Consider the following 23,246-nt stretch of genomic DNA (forward strand, 5'->3'; position numbering starts at 1 on the left):
AGCGGTTTCTTTCCCCTCCCTTGCGGTGATACATGAACGATGGGGCGTGATTGAAAGGGCATCCCCGTTCGTGTGCGTGTTTTTGCCCTCTCTGTTCGCGCACGCGGCCTTTCTTTTCTTTTTGCTTTTTTTGTCTCGCCCATTCATTGTTTATCCGTTTCCCCCCCCCGTCGAGTTGGTCTTTTTTTTTTTTGTTGTTTCGTCTCGGTTTGTGCGATGGTCGCGACCTGTGCCGGTTAAAGGGGTTTTCCAGGTCGTCTAACTGTTTCGGTGTTTTTGTTTCTTTTGTTCTTCGTATTCGCCGCTTTTCTTTTTGTGACATCCTGTTACTTTCGCGCGTGATGCAATTCGTTTGCGATTGTTTATCTGTTCACAGTTAATTAATGGCCCGAGGGCTTTTCACGTATTGTGTTTCAATATTCAAGAGGATGCAGAGATAAAGGGGCGGCTAAGTTGTCGCCTTAGTTTGTTAAGGCCGCCTTAGTTTGTATCTCTCATTGCAAGGTGAGCTTGAATGGCTCCAGCGTCGACACGAATTGCACAAACACTCGAGGAAGGCCAGAAGCGAAGCGAAGCACGCCGTGTGTGTAAAGGAAGTCACCAGTAATTTGTAAGGTCAGATTCGGAAGAATTAAGATGGAAAAATGATTGATTAGTAATTGACATTGCGGATTAAGATGAGTTGGATAAGTCGACATAATTGTTGACAGAGATGATTGGTAATGTGGGATTAAGATGGCTTAATATGGACTAAGGTAGGTCAAGAAGAATAATGGACGGTAAATTGGCGTGGCTACTGTATCAATAGGTGGACGAGTTTATAGCAAGTACCCGTCACAATGATGCGCCAAACCTTCGAAGCGCGTAAGCAGGCGTAGGTGCCCTGAGAGTATTTCTTTTTATTTCTAAATACTGCCGATCCCTTTTCGAGGCTTTCACGGAAGGGGCGTTGGGAAAACGACACGCAAGAAAAACACCCGTAAAGCGCGCATCGTTTTGCATTCATGTAGCATGGTATACCATTCCGTGTAATAATGGTATACCATTCCGTGTAATAATAATAATAATAAGTGAAGTTTCTTGACGGACAAGCAAGGATGCAGTTACAGTACGAGAGAATCAATTCTCTTGCGGTTCGCGAGGGAAGTGGATGACCTGAGGTAATCGGACTATTGTCAGTCGCTCTTACTTTTTTGCGGGAGCCTGTTCCAAGTCAATTAAGGGGTTGTACGGCTGACGTGAAACCCCGGGTTTGCGAGCGCGCCCTGTATGCCACACATTGGCTCAGCATTTTGCCGTAATGTTAACCGTGTCGTTGGTCTTACGCGCACGTCAAAAATAGGATTAGGGAGTAGGGTTCGGCTTCTACGTGCAAGTGTGCGCGTTTAATAGACTTTGCGGCGACTACAAAAGGTGGTTAACAGCCGCGAGAATTTACAATGTGTTGTATTCGGGTGCATCCTGTAAAGATTTGCTGTTGTTTGGTGTGGATCGCAACGCGCCCGTGACAATAATTTCAAGAACCTTTAAGAAATACAATAAAAAAGAACGAGGTAAGACGTTCCCAAGTTCCATTTGAATAAGGTGCTTGCAGACGCTTAGAACGAGATCAACTTCGCCGAAGGGAATCGCAAGAGGACTAGCAGTAATAAAACGTAACGTGTGACGTGCCGCAGCTCGGTGCCTATTGGCCTGCAACGTGGCCGTTTTGCAAGAACTGTGTGTACAACCTTGGGAATGGCGTGCACTTACATGCACTGGCAGGTTGGTGGCGACTGCTCAACACTTTGGACTCGTACGATTAACTGTACTACCGAAGGTATGGACGCGGGGAGAGAACGATGTGAGCGGGTTAATTTCAGCCACCATGGCTTCGATCTCGACGGCGGACCTCTCCCGAGTCCCGTTTGGACGACGAATTGTGGGAGACAAGGCGAGCCAATTTTGCCCCTTTGCTATATGTTGTGTGTGCACGAGTGACCGTAATACTGGGCGAATCGTGAGGCGCAGAGGTGTCATCAAGGAGCGAGCCATCCGAAATCTGTCGAAAACAGAGCCAGAGTGTAAGTTCATCGCGGAAAGGGCTCATCGTCGCATCATAAAAGGTGTCACTTAAACCGTTTTACGAGGATATCGATTATTTGTTCTATCTGCAGGATGTGTAATTGTGTGAGCGTGCCATGCGCGGCGCGAAATTGCTTTCCCAGTTTAGCGCCACTGTACTATAACGAACCTGTTACGGAGAAGCGGACCCCGTGTTACCATCGCAGTGAAGTCCCAAATAGACGGCGCCCAGCAGAACGGTGACAGTGCTAGCAAATGCCACAGGCCGAAGTCCGGTAACAGCCATTGGCAAGAAGCCCAGCCAAGTATTGTTAAGTAATCACACAGCCACACTCATTAGCATTGCCAAACGGCGGTGAAAGTAAACGCGTGTGCATCTCTAACCATGTGTTAAGTGATGTGTATTTTATACGGCTTCCCTGGTCACGCACCTTCACGAGTGGAATGGCGGTCAAATTTTTATTTTATAATGACACTTTTATGAGGTAGGGAGGCAACGAATAGTTCGCGGGAAAGTTTATAGCGTTAATTTTGTTTGGCGACATCCCGCAGGAATACCGACGCGCATACTCCTGCAACACGCACTGCCGCGCGCACAGTTCAGCCTAAAAGAGCGGCTCGGCTTCGGCTTACGCTCGTTTCTCCGGTTGTCGTTCATCTTGTGGAGGGGTTCTTTGTTTTTCGGAGCTCCTGGAGCGCATCATGCTTGGAAGACTTCGCAAGATGCGTGCAGCAGGTTTGAAGCTGCGCGACTTGCAGACGCGGGTCCAGCTCTTCAGCGCTGGGGACGGCTATGCCCCGCCGCGGCCCCATTGCCTTTCTTCGCTCTTCTTCAGTTGTCCCATGTAGAGTGTCACGGTGAATTCGTCGCGCAGCTTTGTTGAGCTGTGGAGTATCCACCCTCCTGTTGCACACAGTTTGTGAAGGCGCTCGATCGAGGGGCCGTGGTGAAGGGAACCGCTGGTACGTTCGATTCACGTGTACTACGTGAACTCGTTCAGGCCACGGTGCAGCTTTTCGCCGTTCGTTTCAGTGGGGCAGCTCGCGGCACCTGAACCGCGCCGTTCGATTCACCGGTGGTGCCGACGGGTTCAAAACGAGTTCGTGGCTCTGCCTGCACACTCTGTCGGGGAGGGGCAGAAGCAGACGAAAAAAAGTGCAGGTCTGGTTTCGCCTATTATGCAAGATGGCGGGACCGGCTTTGCACTGCTGTGCACTGGTTCAGGAGGGGCAGGGTGAACTGAATGGACTCCGGGATCTGGCTTGCTTCGGAGGTTCACGCGTGGTGTGCTTATCAGTCTTGTATCAGTGTCAGCGTACGGACTTCTTCCGTTTTGTCTTTTTTTTTTTAAACTTCGCGTGAGTCTAATCGCGGGGAACCTGGCAAAACGATAGTCGTAAGTACAGGCACCATTCTGTAAAGGGGACATCTAGAGAACACGGAAGGGAGCCGTTTGTTACGATGAAGTCTGAGGGAAAATATGCTAGCGGTCTTCGTTGCAGAATCGGTTGTAGTATCGGCGGCTGTGTTACTTGAGACGCAGTATGCTTAGTCACGAGGCGCTTGTGACGTTGCCTGTACACATGGACTGCCTTCGGTTGCGGACGAAGCGCGCAGCTCAACGCGTCCCCTGTTATTGCACGACGTCATTCTCCAGTCGCTGCCGATGCGGCGCCCACCGTTTCTTGGTGACCGTGTCGTCCACGTGCTCCCATCGTACTGACCACGTTTTCTGCTGACAGTCGTGCCAGCTGTGAGTTGTGCACAGGTCGCTTGTTTTGTCAGCAAGCAGCCCCGCGTAATGTGTGTATTACTTTCTAACCGCACCTCCTGTGGCGCCTTTATTTCCGAGTCCAGGCTGTGTGTTGCGACTGCTGAGTCGCACCCTTTTGTGTAGAAGGGGGATTACTTGGCGAGCGTGAAAGTGGTGAGCGCGTTCTTATTCGTTTGTCCTTCGCTGCCGGCCCAGTGGGTTCATCACGTCTAACGGCATCACCCTCTTCCGAGAGGCGGTGCAAAGCCTTCAGCGAGGAAAACGGAGGCCGCAAGGGCGCGGGGAAGAAAAGCCTGCATTCTGGACAAAACGAAATAGCCTTACAACGGCGGCGATAACGATCGCCCGCGGTGTTGAACGCGCCCGCGCGCGTGTGCGTGCGTTCGTTCGTTTGCGGGAGCCTCCTTCCAAACGAGCCAACCTCGGCTGCCCTCTTCCGCGCGCCGTCGTGAAGCCTTGCCAGGAAGGAAGGAATGAATGAATGACGTTTGCGCCATCGCCGCTACTACTACTACTAGTACTACCACCGCTGCTCTATATGCATTTCATTTCTGCGCGCTTCTTTTTTGGCAGCTTGCGCCCGTTCGGCGACGGAGGGAAGAGAAATAAATACGCACGCATTCGGCGCGCCGTCTGCGTCGTTCGATGTTTCGTACTCGCCCTGTCTTTTCTGTATCTTTTTTTTCTCCCCCTTCTCATCTCCTCCCTGCTTGTTTTGCCTCCTGGCCCATTATTTGAGTTGCGTCTGTTTTGCGTTTCACTGCCGCCGTCGATACACTTCCGCCGTCGTCGGCCCTTTTTTTGTAGGTTGATCTTTCTCGGTGTCTTTCTTTCACGGTGGCGTCCTACTTTAACGGTTGGTTTCGCTTCACTTTTATTATGTACTCTCTTCGCTTTTGCGAAATCTTCCTTCGCGCTCTTCTTCTTTTGTGCCGGTTTACTTAAGAACGAGCAGTGCTTTCGCGGGCGGCGTGTTTTATTGGCTTCTTATTCGCGAGGCTCTTTATATATTCCCTTTTCGTTCTTTGGTTGATTGCGCCTCGCCCTTCTCTCATTTAATCGCGGTGGCCTTGTTGTTCCGTCTTATGCATTTGCTTTCGCTGGCTCCCCTCCCTTTCAAACACCGTCGCGGTCGGCCCCCTCACTTTTCGGCCTTTCTTTTTCCGGCTGGCGCGAGATCATTTTTCATGTGTTTCGTTCTCACCTCCGCCCGCTTCTTTTTTCGCTGCTTATATTTCCTCTTGTTGACGTTTCGCTTTTTTCACCGCTCGTTGCGGTTGGTAAACGGCGCTTGGTTTTTTTTTTTTTTTGCAATTGGGGCGACGAACCTCCTTCCATTCGTTCCGTCTCCACGCCGTTAATGCTTTCGTTATGGCTGTGTTTGTCTTTATTTCCCGTCTTCTGCCGTAGTACTCGCCGCTCGACGAATGGAGTGTCCCTGACCCTCCCCCGCCCATTCATTGAGTCTTTTTTTGTGCGTGTTTGCCTCGGTGCTCGACGCGCTGGCAGACGATCAAGTTTCGTTTTCATTGTCTCTTTATTGCGCCGGGCTCTCTTTCCTTCGTGGCTGTTAGACGGCGACGTTTGACGGGTGTCCCCAGCCTGCGAGGTGAACGGACGCCCTCCTACTGGCACGCATACTCTCCAATGCTGCCTACGGTCGTGCCTGAGATCTTCGTGGTTTGCATTGTGGCTCCGTGACGTCTCTTTTCCTCCCGTCGCTGTAAAACTTGGCGGAATTGTTCGCGTAAAATGTTGTTTACCCATTTCAAAAATTCGCGGCCCGTTCTGTCGCTGTCCGTCGAACCGAGCGTACAGCGCGGATGCTGCCTTTTTCCTTGGGCGGAGAATGGCGCGAAGAACGAACGAGCGAGCGGCGGCGGCGGGAGAGAAGCGCGTCGCTGCGGCAGAGCCTGGCGCGGCGCCGCGCGCGGCCCCGGCAACGCGCACACATTTCGCCCGAGCGGCGAGCGGGGCCGGGCGAGCGAGCGCTAGCGACGACAAGCAGCGCGAAGAGGGAGTCTAGCCTGGCCGGCCTCGCCGCCGGCGCGACGACGACGCTGCTTGCAGCAGCCGGCGACCACCGAGGGGCTCCCAACATGGCCGCCGAACGTGCCTGCTGCCGGGGAAGGCGACCGCCGTGAAACGACCCGGGCCGACGCGTCATGTATGAGACGGCGCGACGTCGGGTCGAACTGGACTTCGGCGGCAGCTCCGTGTGGCGCCGTCGCATCGCCAACGTACGTGCGCCGCCGCCGCCTGCGCGAGCCTTTTCTTTGCTCCCCCTTCTTCTTTTGTCTCTTTTCCTTTTATCCCGCCCTTGTGTGGTCTCCTTTTCACCCGTGGCCTTTGCGCTCGTCGTCGATGGGCCCGTGTACGCGCAGCGACCGCGTGGTCGTCCGCCGGGGAGTTTGATATTCCCGGCTCCAGCATTATTGAGCGGGGGGAGGGGGGAGCCCTTCTTTTGCCGCCTCCTGCGTGCCGAGGCGGTCGGCGTCGCTGGCGTCAGACCGTACGTCTGTGCGCGCCTTTGCTCCGAATGTGTGACGCACGGCGCGCGCCAGATAAACGAATGAACCAGCGCAGACCCTCGTGCCTTTAATTCACGCACTTTCTTTTTTTCCCCGTTTAGTCCGCGCGCTGTTTATTTTGCTTCAACATTTTTTTTTTTCCTTCGTCTCCCGAGCCTGGCGGTGGTCCATTTGTTTCGCCGGGCGCCCTAACGCACGTACGAAGCGGGCGTTGCAGCGCGCTGAATCGGCGCTTCCCGACCGCCATCTGGGCGTGGAGGAAGAGGAGAGAGAAGCGATTTGGGAAAGGGCGAGGCGATGGCGGCGCCCCCGCTCGCCGGCTGCCGTCGCAGGATGCATGATGGCGGCGTCCTTCCGTCGTTCGGCCGCGTTGCTCCTCTAGCCGTCGTCTTCTCGGCGCGGCTCGAAGGGCGGCCCTTGCGATCGTAACCGGAGCCCGCACGAGTGGATTTCCTCCCTAACTCTTTTTTTTTCTACGTTCGTCAAATTTTCTAGTGCCGTATTTTTTTTTTATTTAGCGCTTTCGTGTGTGTGTGTGTGCGTGGGCCTTGTGCCGCTTCCGTTTGATGTCCTGCCTCGAGTTCCGCCGGGTCTTTCCGTTTTCCGCGTTCGGAGCTCCGCCGTCGTCACCGCTCCGAAGTCGCCCCTTCGGAGATGGACTCATTCGCAGGACACTACTGGTGAGTTGTGGGGCTCATTTTCGTGTTCTGCGATTCCTGCTGCGTAGTTTGTATTTTCCTCTCGATTCTTTGTTTGCCTGGTCGCTTGAAAATGTTCCACGTCTGCGTTGTCTGAACCTGCGGTCGACACGCTGACCTTTTTTACGAGGGCGTTTTCGAGGTCTTTTGGGTCATCTATGTGGGTAGTAAATATTTTCAAAAACTCTTACGAGCTTGGCGAATCGGTGAGGGGCATGAACTTGATGCCTGTTAACAAATATAGTGTACAGTATTGCAGAGATGTTAGATTTCGTTTTGATAAGTCGCCCGGCAACGACCGTTTTGCTACCGAGGACACTTTTGTTGCTGTAGTTTTAACTGGGATATTTTGAGTCGCTCTCGGCTGGAGTTACCTTTCGCACCGCGGTCCGTGTGGGAAGGGTAAAGTGAGTTTAAGTCATCGTGAAATGTGGGTCAGGTTGTTTAAGTGTACAGGCATCGATTAAAAATTAATTTGTTAAAAGAAAGTTTTGGAAACCTAGAAAACATTTGCGCCGGCCCCACTGAGTGTTGCTAAAAAAATTCTTTTCGAAGTGTGCCGAACCAACGAAGGTGGTTGCCTCGTTGCCAGGCGGCGTCACCGTGGCCTCGGTTTCGGTCTCGTGATTTGTATGGTTGGGGTCTTTGAACGCGTCCATGAACAACAGGAAAAAAAAAAATCGTTTTCTTCACTGTGACGCCGAACAGTGTATATACGACCACGACACTGACTTGGTTATCAACTGACCTCATAGTTTGGATGAGTTGAATGTCTGTTACACGCAAGGAGCGTATGGCACTGCGCCTCCAGTGCCATTCTCGGGAGGAGTTTTTCTTGGGGTGATCGCTGTTTCGAACGTCGGTGATGATCATAGTGAAGATGCGAGTACAGTGGCATACTAGCTTCCCGGTGTAACGTGTGTAGTACAGCGAAGCACGCTTTCGGGTTTTCGGCCACGCCGACACGAAACCCGTACAAACCGCTTACGGACTGACGAAGAAATAAAAACTACGAATGCGAAGCGCAATTTTCGTATTGTTTAGGTGCTGTAGCATTAGTACGTTATGCCCGGCATTCAGCTGTAGCGTAAGACTTCATCCATGACCCGCCCACAATCTCACCTCGTAAGGTTCCGAGTAGACCTGCCTGATTTTTATATATTTGGTTAACTGTGTTGAACAAATACTGTTTTACAGAACAAATGCGTCGATCGTAGAAGAGGAAGGACCTTAATAATTACCCGGTGGACTTCCTAGCATTGGCCGAGGGGTACATCCCCGTTGCAGTAGCGATCTGCAAACGCCTGTCATAATCCCCGCGACATGTTGTCCCGATCGAGCGTTCGTTGAGCAAATTCGGCGGGTGAAAACGTTGCTTCGTTCGAGGGTGTCCGAGAACCGTCTGTCTGCACTCATCATGCCTCAGCTACACCGCGAAAAAAGTTGAATAGGAGAGGCAAATAGTGTTCACAGATATATTATATTCACTTTGCGATTCGCGCGCCTGTCGCTTGTATTTAAGGATGAGTCGTTGTAAGAATGGCCTTGCACAAAGCAAATACCAATTTCTCGCAATTTTGCTTGACGTCGTATAATTTTACATGGATGTACAATTTCTCGGATTTCTGCCTCACGTCATTTAATTTTACACGGGTATATGATCGGTGCCAGACAATTGTTTCAGAAACCGGTGCCTTCATCCGTTCTGTTTATAAAATAATGCCGTTATGTTACGCAGTGGTCTCTCGTTGTGACTTATGAGCGTCACTTAATTGTTGCCTCTTTAGAACAGAAACGAGCTTTCATTATTTTATCCCTTGGATGCCGCGGAAATTGGCTTGCTATATTTTTACGCACGCCCCATCCCCTCCCCCAAAAAGACAAAATCCTTCCCACGCCCATGAGTGGTGTTACTGCGCATGCTCAGATATATTGCGTACGCCGTGCTTTAAGATTTTAGGGCACGCACAGTCGTTAACTCTGGGGCACCTCAAGCGACTGACGCAAACCCCTCGAGCCTGCCAGCACATACGCAGCCCCCTCCGCAAGACTGATGGTTCGCGCACATTGGGTGCAGTGGCATGGTCCGAGCCTCCTGAACCAGTTAGCTGCGCGTATTTCCAGCCCCCCTTTCTTGACGTGAAACTCTCCTTGTGATCGCCATACCGTGTTGAAGCCCAAAAATCTCCCCGGTGACGGGACTAGCGCGCCCTCATTCCCCCGTGTTCGCTCTTTTCCCCCTAACCTTTTTTTTTTCTTCCCCGAATTGGGGGAATTTCTCTCTGGGGGCTTCGGGCTGGGGTGGCTCTCGCACCGTCAGTCACTTGGTCTTGGGTGCTTGCACCAGACGGCACATAACGCTGTTTCAGGCGTTCCACTCCGGTCTCTGAGCTGTGGCTGTGGACGTCAGCTGTGGATGTGCCCGGACACGAACACCGCTCTAGACAACGCACTCGGAGAGGATGGTCTCCTGTCGTGTAAATCGGGTGACAAAATCCGTTAGGTGCAACAGGTGGAACAAGTTTTCCTAGTCCGTGTCGCTGGAGGGCATAATGCAATTCCGGGCTTCAGCATGAGATTACGCCCGTAAACGTTGCGCTTCCCCTTCCCCATTAACCTCTTTTTTTTTATGCTGGTGGGAAAGTAGTGGGCGAATGCAAAAAAAAAAAAAAAAGTCGGTCAGCCCGCGCTACGCAGCGTCAGCGGGGTGACATAGTGATATGCCCGGAGGTCTTCCAGGGCGGCTACATAAAGCAGCGTTCGCGCGGAAGGCGGTGCTAATTAATCGGGACGCCAGGCATCGGGTCGCTTTCCCTAATTGCTAGCTCCGACGACCGGGGCTTCTTGCTTCCGCTAATTGGGCGCGCGCAAACCGCCTGTTTAATTGCTCCGGGGACGAGACGACGTTGTCCTCTTCGTCGGGCACCTTCGCGCATCGGCCCCGTGCTCCCCGCGTTCTTCCGTCTCGGCGTCGAGAATTTCTCGCGGCAGCTGCTGCAACGCCCCCCCCCCCCCCCCCCCCCCTCTCTCTCCCTCCCGTGTGGACATTTGATATCCACGAAAATGCTGACTGCCTGCCTCTAATGCCTTCCGAATGAGTCTACCGTAGCAAGCTTTGTCATCTCCTACGGACAAGGCTGTGTTCGTGTGGCTCTCGTAGTCGCTGGTTAGTTTGAATTTTTTTTTTTTAATTTACGAATGCCAAAATCGACCGCGGAGAGGAGGGTATGCGTGCTGCTGCTATGAACGCCGACTTACTTGCTCGCTGCTCTGCTTGCCGTGCGCGAAGGCGGAACTATATATAGCAGATATTCGTGTTCTCTGTGCAGTTACATCGTCATCCCCCCCTTACCTGATTGCCGTTCTTAATCAGAGCTTTTTCGTCCCCTTGGCCCGAGCGTCTACTATCAGGCGCCATTTCAGTGTTTCGCTCCCTTTCGATGAAATTATTCCTGGTTATCGCGTTCCACGCACTAAAAGACCTTCCAGCTGAAAGGTCGACGCTAGTTTTCATTACTTAACCTAAAAGACAGCCTGTGCCGTAATGAAAACGGCGCCCTTTGCGCAAGGGTAAACCAAGGGTGCCGGCCTTGAAGCGGTCGAAACTTCTCGTCTCGGCCATCGCTGGCCGGGATCAGTGCTCTCCCCCCGGCGAGCCGCTTTTCCTCGTGGCCTGCCGCGTGGCGAGGCCGTTCGGACGCCGCCTTTGAAGCAGCAGCACGTGGGGTGTGACGCTTGGCTGTGGTGCGGACACGTGCTACCCCTTTCGAGACACCACCACCGTTCCCGGCGCGTGTTTGACTCTTGTCCCAGTCGTTGGCCTTCCCGTCGTCAACAGTCTGCAGTTCATTTCACGAGCTGAGGTGCAGCGCGATGCAGCTCAACAAAGCACAGAATGAGCGCGTCTAGCTTCCGTGACATTCTACGGGGACAGGCCGGCTGAGGCAAAGCAACAATAGGCGTTGGGGGTCCGGGAAGTACAACGCGTCCCCCCGCTGGGCAGGTGAATTCAACCGTCTGGTTGCGTAGCTTTGGCCCAGACGCGCTCGGCTTGTGAAATAAGCCCGACATGAGTGTCACGTGGTTTCACCTAACCCTCACCAAGTAAAACTCCCGCATTGTCGAACGCGCTCGTCTTAACTATTCTGTCGGTAGTGCGCGTAGCTAGATTATCGTGACAATTGTCATAGCGTATGGGGAAATGGTCTGCTTCGCCTCGCTCCGCGGTCGCTTCGCCGTCTGACTGCCACTCCGAACTGGCGTTTCTTTCGGTTTGAATGCACCATTTATGTCACTGTGCTTCGTGATGTGGCGTTGCCGGTTGATTTTTTTTCTTGGATTTTTTTTTTTTTTGGGGGGGGGGGGGTCTCGCCGCTTATTTCTCGCGTCGCAATCTCGCCTAGCTTCTATTTACCTCAAAATTACACACGTCCAATAATACGCGAAAAAAAAAAAAAAAAACAGCAGGAGGAGTGCTGTGCCCGGCTGTTCTTTTCCGTTGAGGCTGTGTCCAGCTTGCAAGCATCGTCAAATCGGCATGTTTTCTCACCTGCGAGTCGGCCTCCAGGTGGGGCGGCAGTCGCCTCCTCCTTCCGGGAGCAGAGGCTGCCACCGCAGCAGCAGCCCCGGTACAGACGTGTTCGGCCGCGATAGAACGCCTCTCTACCACCGGCGGTGGCAGGTGATGGCGGCTTTCGCAAGAGCGCTGAGTCGGCTTCCCCGCCGAGCACGTTTGCGGCCGCGTGCCGGCAGCAGGACTTCTTCCTTCGGCGGCAGGAGGGTTGCCACGTACGCGCGTCTTTCCAGCCCGGTTGCCCTCGTACGCGGGCCGCCAGGGACGCTATGCACATGGTTAGCGGTGCGCGTATATTTGTATACTATAGTCTATGTGTAGCACGGCTTATCCTAACGGCGTTGACAAATTTGGCACTCTTTGGCGAAATCATTTCATATTTAAAGCTGTTACGTAAGAATATTATTAATATTACGTAATAATATTATTATGGGAGCACCTCCTCGGACATCGCTTTTTTTTTTTTTTTTTCCGGATACCCCGGGTGGCGCCGCAGTTTTAAAGTGGCAGTCTTGTCCGAAATTCCCGCCGGATCTGGCTCGCCAAGATAGGTGGAAGGTCGTTTTCATTCAAACGAGTACGCAATTGCCGGTGGTGTTTCTAGTGTTAAACAAATAAGACAACGAACGAAGCTCGACCTTCGTGTAAAGTTTGAGCGCGAACGGATGAGCGGTTTTCTCTTGGAATAGTTTTCGGAGGCGCTCATTGATTGCGCCAGCGGCCTGTATTGTTGACATGCCGGCGCGCGCTAATGGAGCTCCCGCTCGTGCGGAGAGCGAGATGTCGGGGGGATCACTTTGCACCCAGAGAAACAAAGACGGACGCGTCGTCGCAGGCAGTCCGACACCGCGGCATCTTCTCGCCATCGCCTCTCCCCATATCGTGCCGCTGTGCTGGCATTCTTCTTTCCCCCTTCTCGTGTGCCTTACGGTCTCTGGCGGCTGGGCGGCTCGGTTTTCATTCGCTGACTGATACGCGCGCAAGGCCGTCTGCGCGGCTCGTGAAGGCCGCGTGCCGGCCGGCGTGCGCAGTGTCGGTTTGCGTGAACGTGTGACGACCGGCTGGGAACAAAAGCGTGACGGGGCGTTTGTCTTTTCCCACGTGGCATGAAGGGGGACGAAACAGTGCGGAGAGAACGCCTTGGAGCGTGATCGTTTCCGGGCGGTGTGTGCGTTTGTGTGGAAAGAGAGAAAACGATAGCCCAAGTAGCAGCAAGCAAACAGATTACTGGTGAGCGTACGGCTTCGGTGTGAGCGACAGGTTTAAAAAAAAATGACATTCATTAAAAATTTTTCATGGGTGATATGGGTGACCGGCGAAGCTGTAAAATTAATACGCATCACACGCGTGGTTAGAAAATGTACAGCCGGTAAAACGCTTGTCTATAACAGCGATTTCAACTTCAACCAGCTACATCCGAAAACTGCCGAAACATACTCGTTCCAAACATGTCGGAGGCAAAAGCGAAGGGCTAAGACTTCAGAATTCCGCAGTAGTTTTATTCAAATCCCGCTCCGGCGGGGCAGGATAGGGCTGAGAGTACGAACGCTGTGTTATAGACAAGCCTTTTACCGGCTGTACACGCACTCTGTATTTCATTATTTAGTAGTAATTACTTACTAAATGATTTACTAGAGACGGGCAGCCACACCAGGTGAGTCTCCCTGGAACACACACAGCATTTCCTCGCCAGCAAGGATTTGGTAGCCCAGGTTGAGTTCCCTTGCCACAAACCTCCTAAATGAATTTACAACCACGCTATTTGGCCCTCAATTCAATAGACGTGGTTGAAGATCTTTGGGAGAGGCCTTCGTCCAGCAGTGAACACAACCAGGCTGATGACAGTGTTTTCTAACGGTAGTGACTATGCCTGTGTGGTCACTTGATGCATCTTGGAATATCCTAGCTGTCCATTTCTCTCCCGTAGCGAGCGCCTTTATGGCCAGCAGACGGGAATTCTCTATTGTTTACAACTAATTGTGACAAGTGAATTGAACTCGGGACGCCAATTGTCAAACAATTTATCGGAGAGAGTTTTGTGGAAACGAGAGTTAAGCAGTTTGCTGCGGAGTATTCGCGATAAAGTTGGCTTTGCCTGCAAGGTTTGGTCGCGCTCGGGAAAAATACGCGGAACCCTAGTACAGCTTCGCTCTAAAAAGCCCTTTGTTGGTGCCTAATAAGAGTGGTCGTATATCCGGTGCCGCTCCAGGTCATACGATGATGTGGCTGGGAAATCGTGTTTCGCACTGAAATCGAACCCACCGTGTTGACCTTTGGTGTCACAGCGTGACTAGGCTCGCTTCACATTGCTTATAAATCTTTTGTTTGACAATTCCCGAACATAGCGCTACGTAAAAGCGGCCACTTAGCGAGCCTACCTTGCGGAGCCCTACTTTTGTTATTTGTCGTGCTATTTTTACCGGTGAACGTTGCGCGGAAAGACGTGCGGTACTTGTCTACGTTATGTAGCGTAAGCTACACTGGCCGAGGTTGAGCGGTTTCGCCTGTGCCGTGAAGGGCCCTTTTGCGCAAGCGCGAGGAGCATTGGATTGGTTTGGATTGGATTGGATTAAATTGGATTGTGTTGAATTGAAATCCAATCCAGTCCAATTGGAGCACGGGTGTGTAGAGAATTGGGTATGCACATTCGCCGGTCTGCGCATTCCAGAGGAGTGACGTCATAGCCGCGGCAGACGCACTCGCGCCGGCGCGTGCCTAGCTCCGCGCCGCCGTTGCGCAGCAGCCAAGTCTGACGCTGCGCCGGAACCGCTTGATAGCCGTTTCGCGTCGCTCCTGGAGAGCCGTGCTGCGCATGCTCGAGGAGCAGTGACTAGACTGGACTCGACTCGACTGGATTGGATTGGGAATCGTTTTATCAGCAGTAAGCATGATAATAAGCTAATCCTAGACAACCAGGAAACCCAAGAATAACCAGCTGAACCTTGGCTCACGCTACGTATATCCGGGAATAGCCGAGCTAAGCCACTGCTAATTTTTTGGCCGTTCTCTCTAACTCGCATTGAAAATGTTGCCTAGCAGAACTGGTATCGCAATAAGATTATCTCTTTAAGCCGCTTTGTCTTCATTACTTTGAATGACTTGTGTGCGCGCGTACATACAAATTCACGTAGTCATGCTGTCTATTCAGTCATCGCCGTTGCACGGTTGACGGTTTCCGACACATTCATTTTTCAGGTGCGAATTTCCGTGCACGAACAAGCCGAGCGCTGTTAAATCACGCTCAAAATCGAATAATAATAATAATAATAATAATAATAATAATAATAAAAACAGTCGACGGCATTTGATTCATTCTGTACCGAATTGCTCGGTTACGCATCCCATCGTGAATCCGTTCAGAAAGCGTGCAGAGAGCAGAACTCCGACACTGACCACAGACAGATCGGAAGCTTCGCAAGACCCCGTTTTGATTCTTCCGTCTTTTTTTGTATGCGTCTTTTATGGTGCCCCGGTCGCCTCCTATCTGCACTTACGTGGTGGATGTCGTGAAAAGGGGGGACCACTTCGTTGCGTTTTTTTTTCTTTTTTCCCCCCTCGGCGGGTGCGATCTTATTTCTTCCTTTGTGCGGCGTCGGTTCCCGAGTCGCCCCCCAGATACTCGCGCAGCAGCGGCAGCTGTCTGCGTCTTATTGTACGCGGCGGCCGCGTGAGCAACGAAGAGAAGGTTGCCGCGTGGTCGGGTGAATTCCGAAAGCAGAGGGCGTGCGTGCGTGCGAGCGAGCTCTCGCGCGCGTTTGAAGAATTCAGCACGACAGCAGCCGATGACGTAATTGGGAAGTCGTTTCCTGATTGTGAATGCGGCCTTATGGGGCTTTCCCCGCCGCCGTGTTTATGCGCGCGTTCTTTTTTTTCTTCTCTCTTTTACCTTTGGTTGTTATTTCTCCTTCGGCGCAGTCTCTACGCACCGCCGTCTGTGTTTTGATCGGGACGGTTCGCTGGCCGCCCGGACAGGTGTTTGAGCGATGGGAAATGCGCGCCCAGGCGTGAAATGGCTTGGCTCTTCGGCGCTTTTCTCCTTTCTTTGTTGCTTGATTCTGGCCTCCGGCGGAGCAAACGCGGCGATAAAGGGAAACTGCGGAGAGGGAGGTGCCCTTGCCTACTTGAAAACGGAACCTGGTCGGGTTGTGCGGGGATTGATAATGGTGGAAATTCTTGGTTCGGCCGCTGCCTCGCAGTACTGTTCTGTAGGTCGAAGAGGTTTGCGAAGAACGTTGACAAGCTGACGCCATATTTTGAAGACTTACACGGGAACTGCTCTTGTTCAGGGTAAATAGTTTAAATACTTCTAGTTTAGTTTATTTTAGTAGGTTACCTGAACGCGAGAATTCCGGTCCCTGTCTGTCTGTGCCGTTCGATTCAGCCGGCTCGCCGAATGTTGAAAGAGCGATCAACAAGTATATATGGGCAAAACAATCCAAAACTATTAACTGGTGGCAAGTGTCGCTCATATCGATATTCAGCAGAAAACTGACAGTAGCAGCGCAGCGTTCCTTTAACTAAAAAGTAGACGTGGTATTAGTTTTTGCAATATATATATATATATATATATATATATATATATATATATATATATATATATATATATATATATATATATATATATATATATATATATATATATATATATATATATAAACTCAATGTCGATGAAAGGCGAGATAGAAGGGAGCACAGCAAAAAGACGTCTCGTGGAGTTCTGTGAACAATGATAACAAAAAGGTCCCGGCAGACGGCGCGCGAACAGTGCGGACGCACCATCGAAGCACGTCATCACCCCGCCATGACATCACATCACATGCGTCATTACTCTGCTCCAGAGGACCGATCAGTCAAAATCAATTGCAGGAAAATTGAATTCAGTTGGGAAAACTTCAATGCTCTTTCACTGGACGAGGGAGAGGGCCGGAAAGAGGAGAGACTTGCATGGCAGGGATGGCCGCAGATTATCGTCTTTCGACAACATTTGCAACAGAACAAAAAGATACGACCCCCCCCCCTTATGAATATAAGCCTTGCTGGCCCACGATCCCTTCTTGCAACGATTGGACTCGGGACGATCTTTCCCCTTGCGGAAACGTGCCTCGGCGGGGTGGAAGCAGATTTTCTCCGAGCCCGGGGCTTAGTCCTGCGCTTAGCGGCTTGTCATCGTCGGCGCCCGGTAGCGTGAGGGGTTGTCAGCCGCAAGTTGTGATCGAGACAGAGGAGGCCGCGCTTGTCGGCAGCCGCAAGATCCACCCTAGCGCGCGTGCTTTGCTGCGGCCTTGCGGCCAGGGACAAACAGCCGTCTTTCTTGAGACGCTGATCGAGTTCCGGCGATTGAAAGCACGCAGACGGGAACGAAAACGTGTCCTCAACAGTGGGCTGTTCGATGTTGTGGCAATGCTAGACTGCGGGGAAATCAACCTACGGTGCGCTGATTTACATAATATGGTTATTTGATTCTTTTGTCACTTACTGCAAAATTGCTAGTGAATGCAAAGGCATACGAAAATGCATTACGAATTTACGATTAAATTATTCAGGCTCAATGGATCCATCTCGCGAGGGATATTTGTGCTCAGTTGGATCTTCCATCGCAGAGGGTATTTTTGCTCGACTGGATTTTCTGTCCCAAATTTTTCGTATCACTAGATATTTAGCCTCTTTATCTGAGCATCAGAAGCCTTGCTCAATCGTCATCAGTGTGTTATCAGGGAAAAGAGTAGCCAGAACATCTGCATTTTCACGTGCAATTATTTATCCCTTCTGAAATGCCGATTAAAAAAAGAAATCGGGGAAGCTTGCACTCACGTGCAAGACTTTAATGGCAAAGCTTGTTGTAGGAGAGCATTCCCGGACACATAATTAAGTTTCAGTATTATTATTATTTATTTGCATAGTTGCGGTGCTAGTAATTGCCATATGCATCGAAGAGATCATCATCTTCGCAGCGAGTGGTTGATTCAGTCATCCTCAGTATTGTAGACTTCCACCAGCTCAACTGGTGAAGCTTGCTCTACGTCGCGCAAGGCCTGAACTACACAGCGAGGCTGCAGGATTTATTTATACGTGAGCACTGAAAAACACATCACCACGCATTTGTACAAGTTTGAAATTAGTTATTTACATGTTCCGTCGTTCTTTGCTTTGGGCTAGTCGTAGTCACCTTCACATGCATTGATATTGTTGTGCTCTTCATGCCAAGCATTGCATGCGCGTTAGCACTTGACGACAGCGGGGGGTGTTTTTTGCTAAAGCCACTGTGCGAACCAGGCACTCGGCGTTCACCGCAAGTCGCGTGGTCACGGGTGCTTTACATTTTCTTCGCATTTTTTCCTGCAATGGCAGACTTGCGGCTTGTACAACCACTTCGCACCCTTGATATCCATCATAAGAGTTTAAAGTGATCAGGAATGCTGTCCTCAAATATTAGCAATTGAGCTGGTCTTGTCTGCGCATTAGTTCGAAACCAACATCATTAGAAGCAAACTTTAGTGTGCCTCGACCCATTCGATACGATAGTCCATGCATTGCTTTGCAGTTTTACATTTTTTCTAGCCTATAGGTTATTACAAAAAGCGTGATCATTTTGATGACGCTTCTCCACACAAATTAATGATGTGACAGCACAGTGTGTTGAAAGCAACAGATTAGACTGTCGAATTTCAATGCACAAAACTAAACCTGCTTGTTTTATTGCAAAACTGTATTGCTGATTTTACCAGGACCTCCTTGTACAAAATGTTCTTTTGCAGCGCGGTTACATTGATAAAAACTGAGCCTGCATGCCGTCGACTAAATTATTGCAGAGATTATTTCATTTTGTGCCATTAAGTTTGACAGAGCTCAGTTGAACCCATTGCTATGGGCTTAATATAATAAAAAAACGGCAAAAAGTGTCTCAAATATAACAGCAGTACTTCCGTATTGTGGACCTTCCTTCCCATTGGACCTTCCATCTTTTACCATAAAGCTGAACAGGATCTCATCTTATTGTACGTTTAGACTTGAATTGATCTTTCGTCGCATTAAAGATTCAGTCTCGTTTAGATGTTTCATCTTGTTGGATATTCAGGTTCAATTGAGTTTTTCATCTGATTGAATGTTCCTTCTCCCTAATCACTTGACCGCTTGGATATCCCACCTGGATGTATATTCCGTCCTGCCATAAGTGGGGTGTTGTCGATGTTGTTGGGAAAGTAGCACAGGCTCGACGCAGTTGTCCTCTAGAAACACTGCCTTGGCACGCCATGATTAAGCACCTCAAGTCTCGTGACGAGCACCCTCCCTTCTTTCGATTCGTGTTCGTTGGGAAGTGTGATGTTGCTGTGTGCTCTCTCTCCTCCTGTGGGCTGACCGTGGTCGTGTTGTGCTTGTCGCAGGAGCTGAGTGGTGCGGACGACGACTCTGGCGGCAGCGGCGGTGCCCGCAGCCCCGCCGGGGCCGTGCGGGGCGCCTCGGGCACACCGCCGGCCCCGCAGCAGTCACCACTGCGGCCGGCACCCTCGCCCTCGGCACCCGGGGGTGGCCCGCCACCCTCCTCGGGTGGAGGACCCCCGGGATCCTCGGCACGCTCCATGTCGCCCGCCATCGGTGAGCTTTGAGCACGTTGCATCCGCCGTGAGAGTGTGCTGACGACGCGTGCCTCATTAGCTCTTGGCCTCTGCCATCTCAGTGCCCTTTTAACACAAAAGTGTTTTACTCCCGGATACACGGAGATTTCGCTGACGTCACATCCGTCACGGAAATGACGTCAGTACAACGAAGCAAGCGACCTGTAAAGGGTGCACCCCTGCACACGGGGTCTTCTTGTGGGGAAGCAAGCTTTAGTACTAAAGAGTACGTTATAATTATGGTTGTTCGTTTTCGGGCTTTATATTTTAACACGAAAGCGTTTTATGCCGGGATACACCTTGACTTCACTGATGTCATATCCATCACTGGAATTACGCCAGTATACCTTGGCGGAAGCGACCCGCCTGCAGGACGTCGCTGGCCAAGCACACCCACAAGATAGCCGCCGACCCGCAAATCATGCTGAGCTGCACATTTCACTTTCGTGTTTTACTGATTCATATGAAAGAGGAATCAACCATAGTTTTTCTAACGTTGTGTTTGATTGTGTCGGTATTTTCGTGTAATGCCAAAATCGCCGATGGGAGGTGCGGGGGTGGACGCACCAATGCGATGCGAAAAGCAGAAAAGTAGCTTTATTCCTGCTCCCTGAGCTGCTCCAAAGTTCTCAAGCCCACTTCCACCCCTGCAGTTGAGATTGCATTTTAAATGCGTTGCCCATTGGCTGGCAGTTTGAGTTGAAATTCCGAATTTTTTTCTTTTTTGTGCTGGTCTTTTGGGCTTGCTTTGCTGTTTTGCAGACTCAGTGCAATGCCTTTATCATGGCATGTATGAATATCGCTTTAAGTTCTTGTCCAATTATATTATATGCAGGTACCTACAGGTATCATTTGAAGGTACTTCCATTCATTTAAAACCCCTGTGAAAACTTTCTCCTATGCTTTTTACTGCTGATATACCTCCCAACTGCCTAAAAAAATTATTTTTGACCCTGAGTTGCTCCAAATTCGATTTTTTTCCCACTTCCCTAGATTTTGTATTTAGTGCCATTACAGTCGACATTAGTGTGACTTAGGACTGCCCCAAATCTTGTTTCGGTTGTCCAAGCCGTCTGTGTTTTGTGGTGGGTTCGCTTTGCGCTGCCACGTTTCATTGTTTATTCCTCAGAAATTCAGACTGGGCTTCTCCAAAATGAAACTTAGTCTGCTCCTAGCTGCTCCAAAAACAATTTTACCTTCTCCAAAAGTTGCTCCGGAATGACTTGAAGCAGTCCCACCTCTGCTGGGCAAGCCTACTGAGCAATGCAAACAAACAGGCGCATTCTCAGCTTGCTGCTTAAATCGCAGCTACTACTACTTAGTGCTGCGTCTATTTTTTTTATCCCCCTTTCCCACAGTTCGGGGTGAGTAGGCATGTGCACGCACACATGCACACACAAAATGCTCACAAAAGAAAGGGTCAAACATGTTTGAGGCTGATCACGCTGCAATCACATGGCTGCCAGTCAGGGAGTAAGGAAGGCTGAAAAAAAAAAAAAGGTGAAGAAGAAAGCGCCGCTGTTGTGAAATTAAATTAGCGTCGGAAATGTGCACCTGGTTTTGTGACCTTCGTGCGAGAGGAAGGGGTGATGGATGGGTGGGGGAGGGTGTGCGCGACGAGGACGCTTCTTGCGTGGGTTTTTTGACAGCGAGATTTTTCTCTTCTGTAAATAGAGTTAGGGGGCTACCTGCTTACGCTACGGTCGGCGGGTACTAGAGCCACTAAATAAGCTACGCTAGCGGCTACCAGGACAAAACTGGGCAAGTGTGCATTCGTCCTTTGAGGAGTGGCCACAGTCTTGGCCGTGACCGCCTCCATGCGCAGTCGGGTCCCGCTACCCGCCGACCCCAGCGTAGCGTACGCTAGCCGCTATGGTAAAACTCTGTAAATAGTTCAGTATACGTTGTAGCTGTGACGTTAACGTTTGCGCGCCGCAATCGCGAACGGATAGCGCCTCGTTACGCGACGGTTAGCGTGCCCGCTAAATCAATGGGCAGTTTTAGCATATCGTTACCGGTTACCGTGTTACCGGAAGCCACTGGCGACGGTGAAGCCTGTGCCGGTAAGTTACCGTTCGCGGTAACTCTCGCGCTGCGCAGTCGACTCCCGCAAACACGGTAAACGGTAATAGGCAGTTTTAGCATATCGTTACCGTGTTTGCGTTACCGTTTACCGTGTTACCGGAAGCCTGAGTTTCCGTTAACGGCTGAAAACGGTAGGGTACGTTTTAGCGCACCGTTTGCGGTTTGCGTATTCCGGCCGTCGAGGCGCAGGTAGCGCCATCTGATGAATTAGTCTCAAATCAGATTACTCATAATTTTCTTGCACGTATCTATTTCCATTCGTTTAAAGTAACTTGAATATTTCACTTTTGAGGTAAAGCATTCACACTAACTGCAGTTGTTATGAGAATAGTGTAGCCATCACCTGTAGAGCTTTAAAAAGAAAACGAGTTGGTGGCGCCATCTACTGAGGAGAGTTAGAATGAAGGTGAAATAGAATTTGCCCCCGCGCTAATTATTTAGGCAAGAAATGAGTGAAATATGTCGTAGCAATTACTCAGTAACCTACACTACCTTGCCTAGCACAAGTTTGGAGGCTTAAAAGCACTTTGCGAGCTGAAAAACCTATCTGAACTATTTGAGGCGGGCAAGGCTTAGAACCAGTAGGGACGGCCATTTTGCTCACCCATCCGAGAAAAATGGTTGATTGTCGCTTTCCTGAGCATTATTTAGCAAGAAACATGTGATAAACAACATCAAGTAAGATTACTTTATTCGGCCGTACCAAGCATAAAGCGCCGACCGCACTGCATTTGCTGTAATCAATACGCGAAGGTAAACTTCGTCTGCTCAGGAAGCTCGCTGGCGACGGTAGAGCCTGTGCCGGTAAGTTGCCGTTCACGGTAACTCTCACGCATGCTCAGTCGACCCCCGCAAACCCGCTAAACGGTAACGCAAACGCGGTAACGATATGCTGAAACTCCCTAATGTAAACACGGTAACGATATGGTAAAACTCTCTAATGGACACGCTAAAGTGGTGCTTTCTGCTATACTAAAACTAAGACTAAAATACTATACTAAACTAAAACTATACTAGGACGGTTTTAGCATATCGTTACCGGGTCTGCGTTACCGGAAGCCGGAGTTTCCGTTTGCCGGTGAAAACGGTAAAACGCGTTTTAGCACACGGTTTGCGGTTTGCGTATTCTGGCTTACCGGCTGCCGTGGGACACACAGCGACATTTGATGCATTTCTATCGAAACAAATCACGCATAATTTTGTTGTTCACAGCTATCTGATTTTGTTTAAAGTAGCTTGAATGTTTCACTTTTAGGGTGCAGTGTTCACAATAACATTAGTTTTGAGAATACTGTAGCCATACCTGCATAGCTTTAGAAAAGAAAAGTGGTATCGGTGGCGCCATCTGCTGAGTACAGTGAGAATCAAGTTAAACTAGAATTTACGCCTGTGCTAAATATTTCGGCATGAAATGGGTAAAATATGTTGAAATAATTACTCAGTAACCTACACTACCTTGCTCGGCACAATTTTAGAGACGTAAAAGCGCTTTGCGCGCTCAGAAACTTCTCTGAACTAATTTAGGCGGGTGAGGCTTAGCACGAGTAGGGACGGCCATATTGCTCGCTCATCTGTGAAAAATGGTCGTTTGTCGCTTTCCTGAGCACTATTTAACAAGAAAGACGTAATAAACAGCATCAAGTGAGATTACTTTTATCGGCTGTACCAAGCATTAAGCGCCGAGCGCACTGCATATCAATACGCGACGGTACACTTCGTCTGCTCAGGAAGCTCGCTGGCGACGTTAAAGCCTGTGCCGATAAGTTACCGTTCACGGTAACTCACGCAGTCGACCCCCGTAAACACGGTAAACGGCAACGTAAACACGGTAACGCTATGCTAAAACTCTCTAATAGAGAGTTATAGCAGATCGGAAAAACGGTTCCGGTACGGTACACGGTAGCCGC

At 50.5% G+C, this 23,246-nt stretch overlaps 1 protein-coding gene across 6 annotated transcripts in view; it reads left to right on the forward strand.

Annotated features, from left to right (window-relative positions):
* Positions 1 to 23,246, forward strand: part of LOC144153683 (trithorax group protein osa-like) — a 177,937-nt gene that overhangs the window by 116,876 nt on the left and 37,815 nt on the right. For 4 of the 6 annotated variants that reach the window (XM_077685349.1, XM_077685348.1, XM_077685351.1 and 1 more), the window contains exon 4: positions 19,024 to 19,234. In XM_077685349.1, coding sequence (XP_077541475.1) covers positions 19,024 to 19,234 — 211 coding nt within the window. Of the gene's footprint in view, positions 1 to 5,678; positions 6,080 to 6,694; positions 7,051 to 19,023; positions 19,235 to 23,246 lie in introns of those variants that run through there. The other 2 variants (XM_077685353.1, XM_077685352.1) reach the window with 2 other exon arrangements.

This window comes from Haemaphysalis longicornis, unplaced genomic scaffold (genome assembly GCF_048455015.1).
Source record: "Haemaphysalis longicornis isolate Haplotype H1 unplaced genomic scaffold, Haemaphysalis longicornis Haplotype H1 scaffold_9, whole genome shotgun sequence".
Lineage (NCBI taxonomy): Eukaryota > Metazoa > Arthropoda > Arachnida > Ixodida > Ixodidae > Haemaphysalis > Haemaphysalis longicornis.